This window comes from Thunnus thynnus, chromosome 18 (assembly GCF_963924715.1).
Source record: "Thunnus thynnus chromosome 18, fThuThy2.1, whole genome shotgun sequence".
Lineage (NCBI taxonomy): Eukaryota > Metazoa > Chordata > Actinopteri > Scombriformes > Scombridae > Thunnus > Thunnus thynnus.
This window is the reverse complement of record NC_089534.1, coordinates 15,951,956-15,974,043: the sequence shown is the minus strand read 5'-3', so window position 1 is coordinate 15,974,043 and position 22,088 is coordinate 15,951,956. Positions and strand designations below refer to the sequence as shown.

The 22,088-nt window shown below is 40.1% G+C and overlaps 2 protein-coding genes across 7 annotated transcripts; both read right to left on the bottom strand.

The window, feature by feature from the left end:
- Positions 1–3,701: 3,701 nt before the first annotated feature.
- LOC137169114 (leucine-rich repeat-containing protein 74A-like) lies at positions 3,702–8,801 on the bottom strand. Of its 6 annotated transcripts, none has more exons than XM_067572106.1 (14): positions 8,595–8,801; positions 8,032–8,218; positions 7,662–7,837; positions 7,160–7,267; positions 6,916–7,009; positions 6,750–6,799; positions 6,528–6,609; positions 5,771–5,856; positions 5,474–5,668; positions 5,228–5,323; positions 4,949–5,077; positions 4,627–4,731; positions 4,382–4,467; positions 3,702–3,773 (listed from the first exon to the last, which is right to left on the bottom strand). In XM_067572106.1, the coding sequence occupies exons 2-14, from the start codon at positions 8,189–8,191 to the stop codon at positions 3,758–3,760; spliced, it is 1,383 nt and encodes a 460-aa protein (XP_067428207.1). In that variant the 5' UTR covers positions 8,192–8,218; positions 8,595–8,801; the 3' UTR covers positions 3,702–3,757. The 6 variants fall into 6 exon arrangements, with proteins under 6 accessions (XP_067428207.1, XP_067428208.1, XP_067428205.1 ...); XM_067572107.1 differs by having other exon boundaries at positions 8,604–8,801; XM_067572104.1 differs by having other exon boundaries at positions 8,032–8,235; positions 8,595–8,800.
- An 835-nt stretch (positions 8,802–9,636) lies between these two features.
- On the bottom strand, positions 9,637–20,628 carry LOC137169489 (jun dimerization protein 2-like). Its single transcript, XM_067572714.1, has 5 exons — positions 20,470–20,628; positions 19,325–19,377; positions 11,932–12,149; positions 11,270–11,374; positions 9,637–10,755 (listed from the first exon to the last, which is right to left on the bottom strand). The coding sequence occupies exons 3-5, from the start codon at positions 12,124–12,126 to the stop codon at positions 10,564–10,566; spliced, it is 492 nt and encodes a 163-aa protein (XP_067428815.1). The 5' UTR covers positions 12,127–12,149; positions 19,325–19,377; positions 20,470–20,628; the 3' UTR covers positions 9,637–10,563.
- Between the last annotated feature and the right edge of the window lie 1,460 nt (positions 20,629–22,088).

Sequence of the window (22,088 nt, the reverse complement as noted above, 5' to 3'; positions counted from 1 at the left end):
CCTGTCTCACTTATTTTCTTTATAAACTATATATTTCCTGTATTTCCCTTAGTCCACCAATTATGGTCTAGAGCTTAAACAAGAAGGTGAATAATCTTCCATTGATCAACTAATTATTCTGGCAAATATCATTATCATAAAGTCATAAAATAAAGTTTCAAGCACATATGCCAAACTTTGCTGGTTCCAAACTCTCAAATGTTAAAATTTCCCACTTGACTTTGTCTTGTATGATAGTAAATTGAATCTCTTGATTTTGAGCAACTGTTCAGACAAAACACATTTGAAGATGTAATATTGTTCTCTGGAAACTTGTGACAGGCATTTCAGAACTATTCTCTGTAGTTGTATAGACCAAACAATCGAGTATCTGACAAGTATTGACCACACTGATGATGGTTTATGTAATGCCAACCGTACACTGCATCGGAGAAACTGTTGACTGTTGTCTTTTTGAGAATATCTTACAAATATGACAACAGCAAAATAAAAACACGAGGCTCAGGCAGCGAACGTCTTCATGGCAGATCTTGCCCGGAGCATTTTATCTTGTGCCAAATCTATTTTGCTCTTGGATTCTCCGCTGCAGATGAATTCTGTGCCAAAGACAGATCTTCAAAGCCTCATTAGCCAGCTTACCGCTCTGCTCTTGAGAAGCTCCAAATAATGGGATCATCTCTGACAAAGTCTTGAGGGTTGCTTGGCCCTTTCTCCCACTTAACAAACACAAGCTCAAGTGTGTGCAGCTGTGTATGATACCCCTTCAGTATTTCTGTTTACTTTAATAATCACAGCGGACAATGGGTCCTAATGTACGTCTTTGTTTCTCTGCCAGCACCTACACAAATGTCTGAACAACACTGTTTGGAGGAAAAACACAGAATTCATTATGAGAGCACAAAAAACCCAAACATTAGATTACCATGAGAATACTGGAGGTCCTAATGGACCTGAATACAGCAAACAATGATACAAGGGTTCCTTTAATTTAATTATTTACTTTTATTACTGCTCAAGATTCCATTAGCGCTTTCGAGATCATGCTAATTGGCAGCGTGTGCCAGTGGGTGCATAGATATCTGAAGGGTTTGTTGGCAGGTTTTTTGTTTAGTCTTCAAAATTTGGCCAAATCTGTGAATTTCCAATTGGATGGCACAATAAGATGTGGGTTTTAAGTCTTTGTGTTGATTCACATGAAAGATGGCCCATTAGACATTGGCAGCTAGCTGTTTGTTTTCATTAAGCAACATCAGAGGGATAATTTACCTAAATTATTCTGTTATTTTTTCTATCTTTTAAATAAGCTAATTACATCAATATCATTATATAAAGAATTATATTTTAGTCCAACTGAAAAAAAGAGTGTTTTGAGTTTAAGGTGATCAATATTAACAGCCTAAACTTAACATTGATATTTTTTGTTTCACACTTTTACTTTAAGATTGTTGAGTACACCCTAGAAAGTCTGAGTATGAAAAGGCTTTTAAATACTTATCTTTTTGCCAAACATCTGAACACACTGTGTCAAATGCATTGCACTTGTGGTTTTTGGTGTATTACATAATGTTGTCTTGTTACACACAAGCATAAATGTGACTGCATTTATGGAATCAAATGAATTATGTTGGCTAAGTGTTAAAATCCCAATAGTATTCCAGCAAACAATCAATCTTGGTTGTCTAAACAGATACTGAAATAAAAACATGAACAGACCTACAAGGTTTATGTCCGTCTGGCCAATTCTGCACATTTTGCTAGTTTGAACACATTGGTGAACCTCAGAATAAGAACATGGTCCGTTATTTTAATAAAGCAAGACGTGTCTTTGTAAAAGCCTTCATAGAAAAACTGAGAATACAGTCATTTTTACTTTTATAAATGGTAATGGTGACATAATTGTCAGATGACTTATGTCAGACTGGAGGACACTGTCGTCCCTCTGAGACAAATTTTGGATGACGAGGAGGAAACAAATGGCTTTGACCACAATGACGAGTACAACAGTAACCATATTGAAGACAGTGATGACCAGGTTACTGCTGCCCTTGCCGAGGTTAACATGGACATTAAATCAGCATGTGGAAGGGGGACCTACTGCCTGGAAAATGCACTAAGAGGACCAGGGAGGAAGATGACGAAGACGAAAAGAGTTGCACCAAGAGACTCAAAAGAAAAAGAGTTTGCATCCAGTGACTTCAAAGAACATCACAGCTCTTCAGACTGAGATATTGACAGTATTGACAATAATGAAGATCAATATGAAGACGCTGTTGCTGACATGGAAGTCAACCACCATGTTGAAGAAGACTACTTGGAGGATCCAAGAAGAGGGGAACAGTGACAGTGATGAAGAGCATGAAAGAAGCTGTTTTGCTGCTACTGGGGGTGTTTTTTTGACACATGCCCTTGTGAATCATTAACAAAGTTATTTTACAGATAAGGAGCTCTTTTTGCTGCATATTGATCCATTTCTACTTGAAACAAACTGTTTCACAACAAACGCCAACATGTGCGGAGTCAAACACTGTATGCTTCCACACAGCAGCAACACCTGTACCTAGTAAGTCTTCTTAAGTCTCTTTACAGACCTACTGGTGATATGAAGCTCCACTGAGGTCTTGGAGGTTAAAATAAAAACAAATAAATGCTTATACCTGACATGTGATGTCAGCTTATTGCGTGTCCTAATGACCCGCGATATAACCGTGTCAATCCGTTTACACAAGAAACAAAGAAGAGATGCAGGTGAGACGGTGTGTCGTATTATTGTCTCCTTTGTGGTCAGAACCGGAGCCACCGGACAGAAACAGATTGCTCTGTTGGATATCACACCTTGAGACAATTCATGAGCACAGCCTTAATAATCCTACTCTGCAGAGCTTGCATAAGTAATGCTACGCATGCATATTCATAATTCTCCACAGGCCATTTCATTCAAAGCAAACCAGTGTGCTAAAACAACTACCTCTGCATCTGGCCCTATTCTTTCTCTCCTCTCCGTCCTTTGATATGGATGCCAGCTCTCTTTTTCTTCCTGCTCTTGTTCTGTTGTCATACCAGAAGATTATTTTTGGATGGAGAGAATGAGGCAGAGGACCCTGTGTCCTAGTCGCGGGCACAGCTGTTAGCGCTGAGGTGGGTGCAGGTGGTTGGTGTCAGAGGTTCAAGTATTCACACTGGACAGATTTGGGTTGAGCTAAGAACCACAGTGGGGGGGGGGGGGTTGTCAATGATGTCACAGGAAGTTGCTATTTGGGTACACCTGGTGGACAATACCATTGGCTTTGCAATGTCAATTCCTCCTTCTCATAAGCATCGCTATATTTTGCTAAATGTTCCATTGTGCCTTTCTCAGATTTTTAACATATAAAACCAGAAACATTTTTCCAGTAGTACAGTGTAAGGAATCTGTTATGTAAATTGATTCTGATGCACATTGACCATCCAATTTGAATAGTTTTATCAGCCCTAACCAGAATTATTAGCCATAATGTGTTGCTTTAAGTACAGTGATTCCATATAGTGATTAGTTTTGTACAATCACTTCCTAGCATGCACAATTAACCAAAACTGAACAAATGCCACACAACACACTAGCACTGTTGGACATTTGACCGCTGAAAACTAGACAACGTATAACATGTAAAGTTGGTACATTCTATATAGAACCAGCAGTGTCCAATTCAGTATGAGCTGCAGAATTATTCAATAAACAAATTTTATTAACTTTTATTTGAAGATCTGTCATCCATAATTCTCAATCTGAAAACTGTCTGCAAGAAAAGAGAGACAACTCAAAAAGAAAGCTTGATTACGTCCATGTCTGACATCCAACACAACTTCTGAAACTGACAATGGCTGACTTGAGTAAAAACACCGAGCAACTAAAGCAACAAACACTAATAGGGTCACAAAAACAAAAAAAAATCTCTCTATAACAAATTATCTAACTTGATCCACACTTAGATGCAAATCAAAGTTGCAGAAAAAGTTAGCAAGTGGACCTTGAGTTCAAATTATTTTTCTAGGGTCAAGAATTCACTTTCATGCATGTTTTCCCACCTAATCCTAGTGTTTTTGAAAACTCAGTGTTACATGGTGTGACATCACAAGGGTAAGTGGTTTATTTGGGTGAACTGACCCTTTAAGGCTAATAACTTTGGTCTACTGTAAACCTTTTATTTCTCTTCTTTTCTTGTAACTATGAGAGTATTCACTGACATTTTTTTTTTCTTGACAAACCACAAATCGCAGTCTGAACTGACCTGACTTCATGTCTATAAGCCAGATGAGTTTTTCCAACAAGTACTTTGATTGACAGCAACTGGATCCGGTAAAAACTGGATGAAAGCATCATTATAATAATCCTAATAAGACTAACCTGTAGTTTATGGTGGCTGTGCAGTTCTTGTCAAACTTCCCGATCAACCACTCAAGCTGTTGCTGATCCAGCAGTATTTTAGCTTCCTGCAGACATGACAACTTCATGTTCTCCAATGCTTGTCCAGGCATGTGTGAATATCTGAATACTGGAGCTAAGTTAAGTAATTTTCTGTGATCGATTTGTTGTATTCCATAATAACGCGTATTGATATATGATGTTGTTAGTGTAGTGTGTAGCCTGACCTTTACAGCCTTTCTAAAGTCATGGGTGGAGACCTGCAACGTTCCTTCTTTATCCAAAGCCTGAAAGAAATCCAGGATACTCTCATTTCGCTCTTCAAGGAATTTCTATGGAAGAATCCAGATCATGTTTCAAATTTGTAAACATTTCAATTCTTTTTCATTAAACTGTTTTTCAGTGGCACAAATTGGAAAGCTGGTGCTGTCTTAGGAGCACACATGTAAAGTAATTACCTCTTTAGAATACTTGGCACAATTTTTGTAAGGTCATGAGTGGGAAAAATAAATTTAATATTTTCTTAATACCCCAGCCCTGATTACTGACCTGAAAGATGTGGAAGGCAGATAAGTTCCTGGTGACGGAGCTCATGACGCTGTATCGGACATCCAGAGCAGGACGCCTCTGACGGGCTTCTTCCAGCAGCTCCATAAAGGCCTCACACACAAACACTGTCTGTACTCACACACACACACACACAGGCACGTTCATAGCATAGTAGTGGTACTGCAGGCAGAGATGTACATATACATGCATGCTGTACACATATTCACATACACACAAGATTCATATTTAAACACTCTAAAACTATTTTGCTGCACTTACAGAGATATCGATCTCTTCCACTGCTGATTGTGTGTTGTGTGTAACTGTCTTGAGCAGCGTCAGAGCTCCAATATTTGTCAGGGGGTTATTGGCGAGCTGAATAAAATATGCACACAACAAACTTTACATTTAACATTTGGTGAATCCACAGTTTCTCAGAGTGAAAAAAGCTGCATATCACCATGATGATGAACAAAGAGAATATAAACTACCAGTGCTCCAGGATTCAGCCTTCCGGCGGCTCACCTTGAGGACTCTGAGGGTGTCATTGGTGGCCAGACCCTGGCAGAGCAGTGTCACAGCCTGATTGTCTATACGGTTGCTCCTCAGATCCAGCACCACAAGTGTGCTATTTTGCCTCAGTGCTTGACCCAGTGACTCTGACTCCATGTGGCTGAAACCGTTCCACGACAGCTGGAGCTGCTTCAGAGTCGAGTTAACCTGAGAGAGGGAAAATACGAGTGTCAAGCAGCTGTGATAGAAAACAAACCATTAAAAATATACACCAAAGGCTTTTGTGCTTGAGTGTGTTATGCTGGTCACCTTCAGCCCTGCACACACAGCCACTGCACCACTCCTAGAAAGGTGATTCCAGCTCAGATTTAGGACCTCAATACCTACATTTGAAGCTTTGAGGAAGGGAAAGCCAATTTAAAAAGTCACAATAAGTTTGAAACTTTAACCCACAAAATACACATGAAGTCTTTTTAAGTCTTACTGACATAAAAATAATTTACAATCAGTAAATGTCCAGAGAGGGTTTTTTTGACTTGTGTATTTCTTTGTCCAAAATTGTACTTAACAAAAAGAAGACATTTAAAGAGATAGTTAAATAAAAACATTTTCAAGTTCTTCCAGTCACGTTTGAAATTTTATTTAAATGATTAAATCCTGCCCTCTAATTCTGTTGCACTCAGAAATACGTCACATTACAGAAGATGATTTAACTTTTGTTTCATTGTGACTTGAAATTATATGTATTTTTCTCCAGGGATAGCGCCCTCCAGTAGTGTTCTCCAGGGGTCACTGACTGACAATGTTTGCACTGTATGATAATGTAGCATTTGATTGCTACATTATCTGTGTCAGCAGGCACAAAACAAAAATTTCTTCAATTTCAATCATGGCCACACTGGCAGTTAACCAGCTAGAAGGATAGTTGTTAGCTGCCACTCAATCACATCTGTGATTTCAGCACTCTGTACGTTTCTCTGTGACTCTGTATGTTACTTTTATATCCTCTAAAATGGAAAAATATGCACAATAGCTCTAGCATTACAGTTAATATTCTCTACTGTACCTAACATATGACCCAGGTGTACTCCTCCTGCATCACAGAACTTGTTGTGACTGAGGTCCAACTCTTTAACCACATAGTCACCCTGTTAGAGAAGAAAGAAAATGCTAGATTGCAGCTTAATGCAAATTTAGATATGACAGATGCTTGATTCTTTAGTTAGGATGTGAACATTATAAATGCTCTTTTGCCACCTGGATTCAACAGTCGATACTTTAGACTAACCTTTAAAGCATCAGCAAAGTATTTAACAGCAGAATCATCAAAGTCATTTCCTAAGTGAAAAAGGGCAAATTAATTAAAATACTAATAAAAAAGAGCTCACTTGTCCTTTTTTAATTGTTTCTGTATTACAGTGATCCAGAGAGGTGTTTTTTTGGGGGGAGGGTACCTGAGAGTTTGATGGATTTGATGTAATAATTGTCCAACAGCATTTTGGAGATGATGTCGGCTCCTTCAATGTGCAGATGATTGTTGGAAAGATTCTGAAGTAAAGACATCAAATCATTCTCAAGATGAAAAAACATTGATGTGATCGCAATAGAATTAATAATGTTAAAAATATAAATTGTTTCTCTTGCAGTTCAGATTTTGCAGAACTGATGTATTCAACGTGATCGTTTTAGAGAAGTTACTAGACTCTGAATGCTGATGTTTGTTTGAAGCATCTCCATCAGATAACGTATCCCCTCTGTCTGAAGTGAGTTGTCCTCCAGCTCAAGGTGGGTGACATGATTGTTATTCTAAAACACGAAAAAAAAAAAGTTAAAATTTGAATTAATAACAGAAAATACTGAACATTTGAGAGGTATAGGCTATATCCCATTTCTCTCTATATCTCTCTTTCTCTGTCTACATTCATAAACTGCATAGAATATTTAGAAAAAGGGAAATTATTGCCCACATTTCATACAGAAGCAAGATGTCATCTGTCATCTTGCCATAATTATCTTAAGGATGTACAGAGGGGAGAAATTTAGTAAAAAAGAAAACAAAAAAAAACAAACTCACCCCACAATTCATACATATGGATTTACCCCAACCCCAACCATAACCTTACTTCATAAAAAAAACGAATGTAATTGGATTTTTGTGATCATTGTACTTTTTCATTTAAGTGAATATCTAGATGCTTACTTGCAGAACTATGGCCAGAGCCTTGGCCCCCAGAGGTCCCAAACCATAGTGGTTCAGGTTGAGATTGGCTTCACCCAAGTGATGGAGGATGAGGGAAACAGGAACGGTCCCTACCCGCTCACAGGCCTGCAGGTACAGCTCTGCATCAGATAAGCTCTGTGTCTGATTGGTGCCACCTGGAAGGAAGTGGGACAAAACAGAGGAAAATGACAAAGACAAAAGAAGAGAGAAGAGGTGAGAAGACACCGGGTTGAGGAGGAAATATGTAAGGAGTAGTTATCTGGGAACACAGCTTATTATTATTATTATTATTATTATTATTATCATTATTAATTTGTCATTATTAAACTGTGTGGTCACCGTAACCTACTATCTGTTTCCAGATCTGTGTCCCACTCAGCCCCACTGTCCTCCTCTTGGCCCTGGGTGGACTCCACCTGATCCTGGCTTCCTGTGGGAGGGACTGAGCCGTCCTCTTGCTGTTCCTCACTGGGCTGGAGGACCACACTGTCTTCCTCACACGGATCCATCACAATACAAGAAGCCGAGACCCTCACCTGTACCTTTGATACACCTGCACAAACCCCAAAAGATGTGGAGAGAGGTGGGTTTAACTCCTACATTTTGTAGTAGTGTGAGCCTGAAACATTAAAGAGGTCATGGCCAGATATTATGTTTTTCTGTTAGTTTGATGTAATTTGAAGAAAGTCAATGTAATTATTTGGAAAAACACAATGTGAGCACAGCACAAACTAAAAAAAAGAAACTGCCTTTTCATATCTCGCTAACCCCAAACTGACGACGATGCTACAGACTAACGTCTCAAAGGAAGAAACTTTTATAATGGTCCAGAGTTTTAAAAAAAAAAGTGTTATAGCCTAATGGCATGCAGAATTTTGTACAAAGAAAAGAAAATGTTAAACAATAACTCACCTAGCTTACCTGAGTGTGTCCCTTTTGAAATGTAAAAACGTTAAAAACCGTTGACTGGCAGAAAACTAACGGCTGATGATGGGGCGTTCAAGTTCCCAAGGAAAAATCCAGTTGATGGGGATTGACAAAAACAACCAGAAGATAATAAATAAAAATAAATACGTTCAATAAAAAATAAACATTGCATTTGTCTTAAATATGTCTTAAAGCTAAATTTGATGTCAGTTGAGTTCACAAAACATCCACTAGATGGCGCGGTTGACCGCAAAGTCTTCTTGGCATAAAGATTTACTGAATATATGAATTAGAGGACCATGAGTGGGAATCTGCAAGAGGTTTCTTTTTTCCACTTAAGTATGAAGTGTGAATGTGAGACAGAGAAAATGATTTTCAAGGACATGACCTGTGTCTATGGTGACCTTTCCCTGCTGCCCGAAACAAAATATGAAATAATACTATTGTAGCGAAAGTGAGGCTCTGTTAATAATCCTTCAGCAACAGTTTGTTACTTGACAATAATTATTATATAAACACTTTAATGTAAGGGTGTAAAAGAAAGTTAAAAAAAAACAATTAGGGAAAGACATTGAGATAAAGATGAATTTTGAGGAGGGATTTATGGGAGAACACTCAAAGATGGAGGAAGAAGGCTGACCATATAAAGCTCTGAAGAAAAATATGGTCTCAACTCTTCATAGTTTGTTAAAACCCAGTCAGCAAGTTTCTGTTCTCCCTGCAGATGGCAGATATTTCTCATGCTGAGCTTTGAACAAAAGGGACCCGATACCATCAAGCCTAGAGGAAATAGAAGCATGAATTACCTTTTTGAGTTTTGCAAATGAAAGCAAAGCTCTGATTTTGGCTCTTTGCCTCAGCTGAAGAAAACATGATTGCACAACTTTTTGTCACTTGATACTTCTGGTGTCATGACTAGGAGGAACAAAGACAAGATTAATTTCAATGGTGAAAACCCAGACAGGCGTGAAATATTACATGTCTGATGGAGATAAAAAAAACAAACCAAAACAAGACTTGTTCTTACTTGTAGTTAGAAAATAAATTTTAATCTATTCAGGGTAACAGAGTCATACATAGCAGATACAGGTCCAGAACAGACATTGAAATACTGCTCAGCTGAAAAGAAATCTGCTTGTTTTCACAGCTGTTTAACAGCGCAACATGATAAGAGACAGACCGTAAAGATTGAAAAGACAAATCACATCAAGTGATTAACAAGCATTTCATATATGTTTATGTATACAAAGCAGTATAAAACAAGTACAATAATGGACAGACAACAAGTCCAAAAAACAAGGGTGTAAACATTTTGTGTATATGTGCTTTTCATGACGCCAGCGTCACCACAAATCGGATCAACCGGTAACTGCCATCGTCGAGGCAGGGTATAGAAATCATCATTATTACAAAAAACAAACAAAAAAAACCTCTACTCCGTCTGGTGTACTTGTACTGAGTATTGTATCCTAAAAACTCTACACCTGTATATTTCAGCTAGCATACAAAGGAAAACTGCAGAACACTAAGCCTTTGTGGGGCCTCTGCATTGAAACAATGCCACACAGTCTACTCAGGGCTTTTGTAACAGAGCACCATATTGATATTAGTGTGTTTCCTCAGCGTTGTTTCCAGTCGTACTCTACTGTTGCCATTGGTCCCTTTATGTAGAGATGGTTGAAGTAACAACTAGGCACAGTGGGTGTCAACAACAACACTTAATGCAGAGATGAAACTGGGTATTTCCAGTCTTCCAATGGACAGAGCCAGCTCATGTAGCAGTACTGAGGAAGCCCTACAACCGCAGGTCTTTGGGCAGAGTCTCCAAAAGTCTCCAGCTTGGAGCTCAAGTGCTTACTTAGAAATGTATTGCCAGTAATGTTTTCATTTTAAATGGCTGCCACGATGGTGCTAGTTTGGGCTTCAGGGACTCCGCGTCCCTTGTTTCCTGGTTTCACTTGGTTTCAGCGGACAGCTGCTCCAGAAGGGGGTTGGCCTCGCTCTCGGGTGTTTTGACGCTGTCGGTCCTCACAATGCAGGTGGGCCGGTGAAGATTGAGCATCACCATTAGCTGCTGCCTCTCCATACGGAGCTCCTCGATCTGCGCCTTCAACTCTGAGTTCACCATCTCCAGACGCTCCGATTCCTGGACAAATAGGTTGAATTTTAAGGTACTGCAGGGCGCTTGTTCAGAGTACTTCAAAGTAGTAATTTGTGTGTGAGTTAGTTTTTACCACCTCTAAAAATGATCTGAGACCAATAACAGAAACATGAAATGAGAAGAACAGTATGTTGATGTTCTTCTGCACACTCCTGATCCACCACACACTGCTATTCAGTATTGTAATATTTTTGACAGTGGTTTTTGTTGTATTCCTTACTTTATTTTAACTTTTCATACAATGTGTTAAGTTATAAATGCATTGCAGCTGTGCAGTCTGCACTTTACATCTCTGATCTGTGTCATTAAGTCATGCATGTGTAGTAATTCAGATACTTTAAACCAGGATTGAATTAACCTGATCGTGTTAGCTCTGAGTTGAGTTTAATGGCTTCAATGTGAATGAGTTGTTCAGGTTAACTAAGAAGTCAGGCTATTCTTGGCTACTGCCCTTTGTTGCTCTGCTTCTGCTGGTCAGTATGCTGTGTCATGAACCCACCCTTTGAAGGAAGTCAGTCCGTTCCTTCTTTTTGTTTCGGCATCGTGCTGCTGCTACCTTGTTTTTCTCTCTTCTTCGTTTCCTCCTTTCTTCATCTTCGTCCATCTGTAAACACAATATTATATAGTATTGTTAATATAAGAAACAGGTTTTATATTATTGTATTGTATAAAAAAGAATCAGATAATAACTTTCTGAATTACATAAACCTAAAAACAAAAAGTAGTGATCACCTTGTGCAACTTTAAAGTAATTCTTGTATCGAGCACTAGAGGGGGCTAAATTTATAATTAGAAATCAATATGTAATGCGATGTCTTGTATGCTCACTCAGTTTTAATATCACACCCCTATATACATATATATTGTATACTTGTACTTTTTAATTAGTTTAAGTTAAAACTACAAGGTCTCATAATGAGTTCAGAGCGCTGCACCCACAACATTTTATATTTTTCTGACCTGCTCTCAAGACATTTAAACATTTTTAAGCAGGTGTTTGTTTCTACGCAACTGGCACCACAATGGCGCACAGACATATGGTAGCTGCAGACCGGTAGAGGGCTCTGATAACCTTCTTCTTGTTCCTCCTCTCCTCTGTCATACACCCTACTTCTGCACTATTTCCTCTTCTCTCCTCTTCCTCCTCCTCCTCCTCCTCACCTCTGTCTTGATGGCCAGCGGCCTCTTCCCCAGCCTCCCCAGGAAATGCAGCGGGGAGAGCATGGTGCCCAGCTGACGGAAGTCCGTCAGCTTCAGCTGATCAGTGAGCGTGGTGGCCGAGATGCCCGCCAGCGGGCCCAGGCTGGGCAGGGAGCCCGCCGCCAGCGAAGGGTCAGGTATTTGTCCCGGCATCATGTCCGACACGGCCACCACCGCCGCTGTGGGGACAGAGAAGAAGGGAGAGAGAGGAGAGATTTGTTTAACTTCATCGTTTTATATATTTTGTCATTTCGGGGGGGGGGGGGGGGGGGGTTGTATACTGTATATTCATTTCTCATTCTTCTACTACCAAGTCATAATATGAGTCATGCATTTGTATCCTTCATCCATTATCATGTTCCAGCCATCTGACTACTCATCTGAGTGCATCTCTATTGATCTTACAGTGTTGGCATTCAATCCACAAAAAAGATGAATTTAATGTCTTTTGTCCTTGTCGTTAAAACATCTTTCTAAATACAGGTTGCTGTTTCCAAGAATGCATTCGAACGTTGACAGCTTTGACAGCTGTGTTATCTTCTTAGTCAGCAGCCAGTGAAAAAACAAACTTCACGCTGTCAGCAGCTACATACTCATCTCTGTAGCTTCACACGCAAAGGGAAGCCACGATCACATAAAGCCGAGGACTATCTTCTACACTCATGCTTCCGATCATTTACAGAGTGGTTTTTCATCTTGAATGTTCATTTGGTTTTTCGTAATGAGGATTCGGAGGATATCAAAAGCATTTGTGTCAAAACAGAGCGGGTAACACACACACACGCACACACGCACACATTCCACCGCCACCCTCTTTCAACAATTTTGGGTAGTTTAGAGGGTTTGACCGCAGCACTTTTTTAATGTAATCACGAAGGAATGAGGGACAGAGAGGAGAAAAAGGAGAACTTGTGCAGGCCTAAAGGAAGTGGCTGGAGAATTAAGACGTCTCTCTAATTACTGTAAGACCAAGAGTTGGAAAACTTCTGATGGCCAAATAAAAAACAAATGTTACAGATGGGAACAGAGTAATATGAGCCGACTCTACCCAGCCCATCCCTGCAATCTCTGAGGAGAGGCACAGGAACTTTTAGAAAAGTCTAAAAAGAAATTGTTTCACTCAAACTGTCGGGTATTTATGTAAAAGAATTTTTTTTTTTTTTTCCTTTCTCAAAATGCTAAATCCAGCAAGTAAATGTGCACAACTTTCTGCTGATGACATATTTCAATGAATAGAAACAAAATAGATGGATCAAATTATTTTTCAACAACCCCCCCCACACTGCACCACTGATACAACTGAACAAATGATACTCTAATAACCTTTAGCACGCTGACAAGATGGCAGCTCATATTACAGGCCAAACCCAAAGCGAGTTTTAAAAAAAGATTGATGATATATCAGTGTGACTTCTACACAAGCTCTCGGCCAGAGCTGAACCTCCACAGGTTGGGCGCAAACCGAACAAAGCCCCTCTCATATGGAACCAACAAAGACGTGTATTGTGAGGTGCTGCGAAAAACAGCTGACTTTGCTGGTGGGTAACTAGCTGACAAGCTGACTGTATTGTAAGTTATACCAAGTTTTTACTTCTTTGCTACTTTTTTTTTTTTTTTTTTTTTTTTTTTTTGCAGGGGCTGAAAGACTTGTTCTATTACAAAAGCCATAGAGGAGGTAATGAAAAAAGCAGGGTTATGTAACTCTATTCTAATGTACTCCACCCTGCTTATGGGCTGGTCTTTAAGTGTTTTTACAGTTGGGCTGGAGTTTACTGTTGAGCATGGCAGAAACCAAATCGGTTCACTTTTAAAAAGAGGAAATCAATTCTGAAATGTTGTTTCTCTGATAAGTGACGCAAGCTTGGAGATATACCTGTCCCAAATTTCTTAAAAAAGTATTTGTTTGACTCACAACTCGTTTCATCGATCTTCATCTGCATGTAACATCTAAATTTCCTGTATTAACTACCTAAAACTTATTCTAAGATGTTAAAGTTCAGCGGAAGATATGATGCATCTGTGCTTTAAAACCTTTCTGTTCATACTACTTTTGACCTGTTCACCACCTTCAGTCTGCATGATTTATTCGCTCCAAGGACAAGTCAGTGTGTGGAGCCAGTGTCCAATGAGGCATTTTATTATTTAATTCCTTGCTGCCCCCTCCCTCGCTTTCCTTTTTTTTTTTTCTGCTTCCCCCTCCCTCTCTCTCTCTCCCTCTCTCTCCCACTGTATGTATACTCCCATTTACACTGCACTTGGCAGCAGCCTGTTGTTTTTGCTGGAGAGGAAAAGAACAAGACAGCCCTGGTAAAAATCTCTCGCAGACAAAATTCCCTCTCTGTGAAACTCCCGGGAGAGGAGTAGGAATGGAAGGTGCCAAGGCCTTCTCATTCTGCAGAGACGCTGTGTAAGAACAAGGCAAACCATATGGCAGCTAATCCAGGGTTGAGTGAGAGAGAGAGAGAGGGCTGTTAAAAAATAGCCAGACAATGGTATGAATCACTGGGCTGAAGGGACTTAATAACTTTTACTATAAAGTGTTTGATAGAGACCTCTGTGAACTCGCAAAAACAATGAACATATTTGAGATTTTTGGACAGCGCAGCCTAAAATGCTACGTCTAAATTTCAGATCTTTTCTGAAGTGCACGTCTGTAACTTAACTCTTTAACAAGTCGAGCAAACATGAGCAGATGGCCCCGACACGTGATTCGAGAGTATACCATGTTTTTTTTTTTGTTTTTTCTTCTTCTTTCTTACATTGCTCGTTGCTGACCAATAACTGGGCTGGAACTCAAGAGATGCAATCCGAAGTAAACCCCTGTGCTGAGAGAACAGCCACAGGAACTGAAGAGCCCATTAGGAATGACTGAGCAAATCGCTTTCAGAGCCAAAAAAATGGAGTCCAGCATCCAAGTTGGCCAGACACTCAGGACGGGGTTTACAGACTCGGATGGATCAGGCTCCGACCTGGGCAAACATGATTTTTCAATGGAAACTGACACTGAAAATATAATTCAATTCAGGTCTAATCTTATTTTATGTCTATTGGACTGGCTCTCGTGCAGCGCGTTGTAATGCAACCCACTGTATGGTATGTGTGCTCAGTCAGACATATTGCGAGGAAAGCCCCCATTCCTTGCTATGGCTTGTTGAAACATGCAGTTGAGGCCACCCCTTGCCCCACACACACAGACATACACTTTCAGTATATAATCATACATAAACCTCATATTTGTCTGCATGACATCAGATCACTCAAATTAAAAAAAACCCACAGGGGTTTTGCCAGCGGGCTCCAAAACAAAGGTGAAATGACGTGTGAAGCGAGACACCTCTCAATTATGAGACATAAAAGTGAGTTATACGCCATACCAAAAAATTTATAGTGCGGCTGTAAAGTACAACACATAACAGACTCCTGAAGTTCCTGGCTTTTTAGTTAAATGTGACTTTTAAGTTGAGTAGAACGGTTTTTTTATGTTTAATCTGTTCCGTCTCTTTCAACCTGCCACACAAGTGTCTGAAAATCCCCCTCGCAAAATTCAACACCCATTCAAGCCTCGAGACATGAAACCCTAAAGAAGTCTCATCTGTACAACACAGGGAAACTTTGCGGATGCATGTCTCGCAGTGCACAATTATACCCAAAAGCATGAGTCAAAGTGATTTTACATTTTTCAAAAGACGGGTATTTTTCTCTTTTTTTTTTTTTTTTCTGTCAGCAGCAGCCTGCAGCCAAGGATTAGTGGCCAGTGTTTGATGATGCAACGCCGTTACTGTGCTTTTGCAGTCGAGCAGAAAAGCCAGTGCCACAGCTTTTAGGACCACACCGGCCTCAAACAAAGACACCTACACAGCCCTGCAGCAGTGTGGGCACTGCTGCCTCTCAGGGCTAACTGAGAGGAGACGAGCTGAAGCCAAGGGCGGGGAGCGGAAATGTCATGTATTAGTTATGAAATATAAGGCCAGTTCTGGCTTCAGCCCAAAACCAATCTGGCTGCATGTGAGCCGTGGATAGCTGAAGGTGTGTGTGAAGAGTGTGTGTCAAAGTGTGCATGTGAGGGTTCCTGTAAGTGAATGTGCAGGCAGCGTGCCATGTATGTATGTATGTATGTCTATATGTATGTACTCTGTCTTCAGCTCAGCCAAATGTGTCCATTTCCTGAGTCATTCCTGAGAGCAATTAGCAGTGCTGAGGAATTCAGCCCCTTACCAATAGCCAGCAGCACGACTGGAGGCCTTATTATCCTCATCCCCTATAGAGATGGTGAAGGAGAAAGGTGGTGGGGGTGAGGGGGAGGGATAAAGGGGAGTTTCAAAGGCCACTCATTACCTTCATATACTATTGCTTTTTTAAAAAAGGAGGTTAAACTCTACCAGCACAGTCGTTTTGGTGACTGAAGCAGGAGTCATTATTTTCTGGCTAATTTATCTTGCCTGAGACAAAGCTGCATTGTTGTGCTGCCAGATTACTGGTTTAAATCACCAGATTGCGGCATTACGGTTAAGACACGTACACGTTTCAAGATGCTGTTTGACCACTTTTTTTTGTCAGGGTACTTTAAGTCTAATTTTGGACTAATAAGGCGTCGCGCGGCCCACACACCAGCATCTTGCAAAACTCTCGCAAAACAGCTTCAATGGCTCTAACTCCACGCGAGCGCACAGAACGAACAATGAGTACAGAGGCTCCGGCCAAGGCACGCTCTCTCAATCTCTGGCCAAGGTCTCAGCGATCATCATTACCGTCTGCACTCAGTCAGGCTATGTGTTGAGTTACAGCCTTTCGCAATCCTCTGAGGAAACCAGGGAATTTGGCACCATCTGTCCTCGAGGACAGGACAGTCCAAATATACAATATCAACATTCCTCCAACCCTTCATTATATTTTCATTGGAGGGACAAGACAAGACACCGTAATAATAATAATAACAATAATGGCTGTTGTTCTGATCATGCTGCGGTCATTTCTGGTCATTAAACTCGAGGTGGTGATCGTGTGCGGGGGAGTGGAAGTGTTTATGACAACAGAAAATAGGATCCCTTTTCATTTCAGCTTTCATTTCTCGTTTGGCCGTTCCTAAGGGCTAAACAGCTGTGACAGATAGAAGGAACCTTTAAAATTCCTCTTATGAAGATAACCAAACCTTCCCAAAAGCAATTCAAAGTAATCATGCAAGATTGTCAATGATGAGACCCTCAGCTGCAGCAGTAATAAGCAAGCTTAATTTTCCCCCCCTCACAATTACAGTCTGGATGTCTCAGCAGTGAGCTGGCTGGAGTACAGTGCATCCAGAGGTTATCTTTTGTTCACAATGAAAATTACACAAGGCAGCAGAAGAGAAGTTCAACTATTGTATTTATTGTAGACTTCAGCCTAAGAATGAACTTTTTTTTTTTATACAAAGCCAAACACAAAGCACCTGCAGATATGCACAAAGCATGAGAACTGTGGCTGCCTTCACTCAAACATTACTATGTGATCGTTGGCTGGATTCCTGCTTGGCCTTCATGCCATTCAAACAGTCACACATCTATATTCTGCATCTGGGTGGTCCTGGTTGAATTATTATAATGTTACTATTTTCCTCCACGTTGTAAGTCAGGATTAAGACTTTGCATGGCACAGCTTTGGCTTGGCTCAGACATGGATTAAATGAAGCAAAATACGAGGTGCAGACAAAATCCATTTCAAATGTATGGAGTTCACGTCTATGACAAATCCAGGGCTCCAGAGTTATGTGCAATCCCTGACAATAAGATATTGGCAAACAAGTCCAGAAAATTAGATTTAATGCAGCCTGTTGAAGCAATCACCATGATTATGTAACATGTGGTTGTCACTTTAATGCTGTTTCATACTTTGTCCTCTGATATTTCCTCATCTGCCCCACGTCAAGCAGGCGCTTGCTCTGGTTAAACAACCCCCCATGTCTGCACTGTACAATGTGTTCAATCCTTTAGTTGCTCTAAAAGACTGTGAGTTAATGGTCAATGTTTAGGTTGACATTTGGTGAAAAGACTGCTTTTTGTGGAAAACTGGCTTTAATTCCTAAAGAAATTCAGGAAATCTGGAAAGTATAACTTTGAAAAGACCTTTAATAAAAAGCTTTTGCTGTGCTCTTAAAAAAACAAAAAAAAAACACTGGCTTTAATGTCTCTTCTCTCAGTTACACTTTTGGACATGTGGGTGTTTTCCTCCACAGTGTACGTCTAGGCTGTCTTGACACACTGTTTTTACAAACCATGTGGAAAGGCTTATGGGGACTACAATGTGATACTGATAATGTGATACCCACAGCAGTGAATAGCTGCTCCCCCAGCATTAGTATTAGTATCATTGAGTCTAGCTGTTGCATAGTTGGCTCGCTCGCCTGCAATGCGTCTGCTGTCTATTCAGCGCGCTGAGGTGCAGCTTGGCAATTCCTGCTCTCCAGAGACGCACTGGAAGGCATTTCTACTTAAAATAAACCCTGTGCGCCCACGTCCAGCCTCTCAGCCCTGTCGGCCCTGCGCTGCTTGTCGGCTCGTCAGCCCTTCCCCATTAATCCACTGCAGCGTTCCATTTATGCGGAAACCATCCTACGGATGTGCCCGGGCAGGCGCTGGGGCATTTAAACCCTCTGCAACACACACTTGTTCACTTAGACACACGCAAAACACAAATACAGACACAGAGGAAACACATACATCAAGAGCACACAGATATGTTTCCCCTGCATGGCATGCAGTTGTACGAGCAAGCGGCGCACTCGCTATATAGGAAAACACTGAACCTCTGAACTTGCAAGTCACACACACCTACCCCTATCCATCATATTTCCAATTCCATGATCGGCCTTTAACCTTCAGGCCAACCAGGGCAGATAACTGAAGCTACCCCTGGCCTAGATAGAGTTACTGTTACACAGTAAAGACACCAAGATGAAGATAATCTTTACTGGCTCATCAGAACACTGCAGAGAAAACAAAGCATTGCTGTGGTGACCAGGAAGCGTTAAATATTGGGAGTCTGTTTATCAGGTAGTATGCAAATCCCCCCTTGTGCGGCCTGCACACACATAAATAGTTCTCTTATCCAGTGCAGGTGAACATACAGCGCATGTGTGCACTATGATGGGCCAAAGCAAAGACTCCAAATACAAGCCAATTTGAGTCCTTGGCTGTACTCACCTGCTGCCAAGTAAACTTCACACTTCATTTGCATCACATTTGTTTTAAGGTCAAATAGCTATGCCAAGATGTTTTTATTTATTGATTTATCTATTTAAATGTAGCAGAAGGTGATAGGCTACACACAATCTATTCCTGATTTATTAGATCTAAAAACTCTTTTTAAAAATGATACTTACTCAGAGGAAACCTGTCAGTCGTCTTCTGTCAATGATGCAACTGTGTTTGGACGCTGCAGAAAAGTAGAAAGATTTACTGGCATTAGTAGCAGAAGTGTTAGTATTGTTATAAGAGCAGAAACCACCAACATGTGGCATAATGTTGTAATTGGTTAATAGTTCAAGTCAATCATCAGTTGTCCTTTTGTGTGTGTTTTAGAGGAAACCCCCTTTATCTAATCTGCAAATTTGGTATTGCAAGTATTATGTAACTAGTGGCATGTGTTTCACTTTCAGTGAGGAGTTGGACTAATGTAATAATAATGTAGATTTATTTAACTTGCAATGCACATTTTTACATTTAATATGCACATTAATAGCAATATCGTGCCTTAAAGTTTTGTATTTGTATTTAGTATAGCACCTTTTGTATATATACACAGATATTTGTTAATTCACACAAACCTCATTGAGTGCTTTTTGCGATTTATGATAGCTGCTATCAATCTAACGTTATCTAAATAAATAAACTAGCGGACTCTGATGAATACAGCAGTCTAGACAGATGACATGACTGTACAACAAAGCTGAGGCTCACTTCACGTTTCTTTTAACCGTGTAGTTCGGGTGCAGCAGACCAAGTTAGCTTAGCTAGCACTTACTGTGAAACCCACAATGTGTGGCGTGTATAGCGTTACATAACTGTCTCCACTAGCGGGCTAACCGACACTTCTCCTGTTTAGCAACACTGAAAGGAAGAATCCCGAGATGAAAATACCTTCAGTCGGACACAAGCTGTAATTTAGCTTAACGAGTCTGTAAATAACGATCTGTATAAAGCGACAGTTGCTACAACAACGTACTTAACGGTTGTGGCAGCGGCTAAGTTAACTGATTGTGCGGTGAGGAGCACGGAAAACTTTAAAACTAATTAACCCGCTGACTTTTTAACAGCATGAATCCGCATATAGTAACAAAAACAAACATAAAATGCCGCTTAAAAACATATATAATACAACAAAGAAAATTCAGTATGTTTTGCTTCTACAACGTGGTGGGAAAAGTGCAAGAAAAATGATGCAAATATGTCCAGAGTGTGCCAAAAAAAAATGAAGACAGCAGGAAACAATAGCAGCATATAAGTCGACAACGGTTCAGACACTAACCTGTTGTGCGTCCAAAATCCGCAGATAACAATGTGACGGTGCGGGCGATGAGTCGGATGTAGGTTTGGGGACTATGTGAAGTCGTTGCATCAGCCCGTTTAAGTACTGATCAGGTCTGAGAGAGCGGAGGAATGCGGAACTGCTGTGCCAGACGTAAGCATGGATGAAAATAATGTAAGAGGAGGTGCTGAAGTCACACACACACACACATACACACACAGGTTTGTTTGCTCCACCCCTAGCAACCAAAAAAACATACACAGAGCAGAGAGAGGAAAGTTTCATCTGAGGGACAGTGGTTTGGAAGTGGTTTCCAAACTACAGGTCGGGGACGGGAGGGGGACCCCCTCGAGAGGTGACGAGACGATAGGATAAGATACGATACAGGAAAAACAAACATGTTTTGGACACAAAGTTGTGATTTTTCCTCCAGCTTTCTTCGAATCTTTTGCTTTACTTCTTGTGGATTTCTGTATGTTATTCAAATAAAACGAGCTCTAGAGCTGCAAGGTTAGTTGACTAATCTATTACTCAATCGAAAGATTAATCAGCAACTAAATGAATAATCGTTTTAGTCATTTTTTTATGCAAAAATGTGAACAATAAGCTAGTGTCAGCGTCTCAAATGTGACGATTTGTTGCTTTTCTTTGTCGAACATGATGATAAACTGAATATCTTTATGTTTTGGACTGTTTGTCAGACAAAACCAGACATTTAAAGATGTGACCTTGGACTGTGGGGACTTCAGCAGATATTTTTCACTATTTTCTGACATTTATGGACAAAACGATTAACCGATGATCTCGTAGACAATGCAACATGTGACGAGGGGTCCCAGGTAGACTTTGCTTTATTTTAAGGGGTCTCAGGCCACAAAGGTTGGGAATCACTGCCATAGACGACTCAATGAACAAAGTTATGGTTGTAAACACACATACTCTCGTCTCAGTTGCAGGTGTTTTATGATCTGATAGACGGTCATGGTGATTAAAGCCTATCAGTCCAGTGTAATGTAATGTCATTTACTCTGCAATACATCTTAATTACGGATTGAATAATACATAGGCCTACAGTAAAGAGCAACTCTGCAAAGAGAGAAAAATTATATTTTTTCTTCCTCTAAAGTAATCGCCTCCCTTCTCAATACACTTGACAAAACATTCAACTGACACACATATCTGACAACGACTACAAGAAAAATGATAACACTGATTACATCAGTGACCTCATTATCACGCCGTAGTATATCAGATAATCAGAAAGACTACAGAGATAAAAAACCTTCAGTAGAGCTGAGACGATTAGTCAACTGATCAACAGAAAATTAATTGGCAACTATTTGATTATCAATCAATCAGTTTGAGTCATTTTTTAAAGTAAAAAATCCCTAATTCTCTCATTCCAGTTTCTTAAATGTGAACATTTTCTGGTTTCTTTGGTCTTCTATGATAGTAAACTGAATATCTTTGGTTCGTGGACTGTTGATCAAGACAAAACAAGATTTTTTAGGTTGCAACTTGGGTTTTGGGAGCAATGATCAACATTTTCTATCATCTTTTACACCAAACAACTAATTGATTAATGAAGAAAATAATAAACAGATTAATCGATAATGAAA

Excerpts from the sequence above, each read along its gene's own strand:
- LOC137169489 (XM_067572714.1), bottom strand. The coding sequence starts at position 12,126 with ATGATGCCGGGACAAATACCTGACCCTTCGCTGGCGGCGGGCTCCCTG. Across the intron at positions 11,375-11,931 it reads CGCTGGCCATCAAGACAGAG|ATGGACGAAGATGAAGAAAG; the intron begins GTGAGGAGGAGG and ends TTGTGTTTACAG. Across the intron at positions 10,756-11,269 it reads GGACTGACTTCCTTCAAAGG|GAATCGGAGCGTCTGGAGAT; the intron begins GTGGGTTCATGA and ends CTATTTGTCCAG.
- LOC137169114 (XM_067572106.1), bottom strand. The coding sequence starts at position 8,191 with ATGGATCCGTGTGAGGAAGACAGTGTGGTCCTCCAGCCCAGTGAGGAA. Across the intron at positions 5,857-6,527 it reads ACACCTGGGTCATATGTTAG|CTTCAAATGTAGGTATTGAG; the intron begins GTACAGTAGAGA and ends CCTTCCTCAAAG. Across the intron at positions 5,078-5,227 it reads TGGAAGAGATCGATATCTCT|ACAGTGTTTGTGTGTGAGGC; the intron begins GTAAGTGCAGCA and ends GTGTGAGTACAG.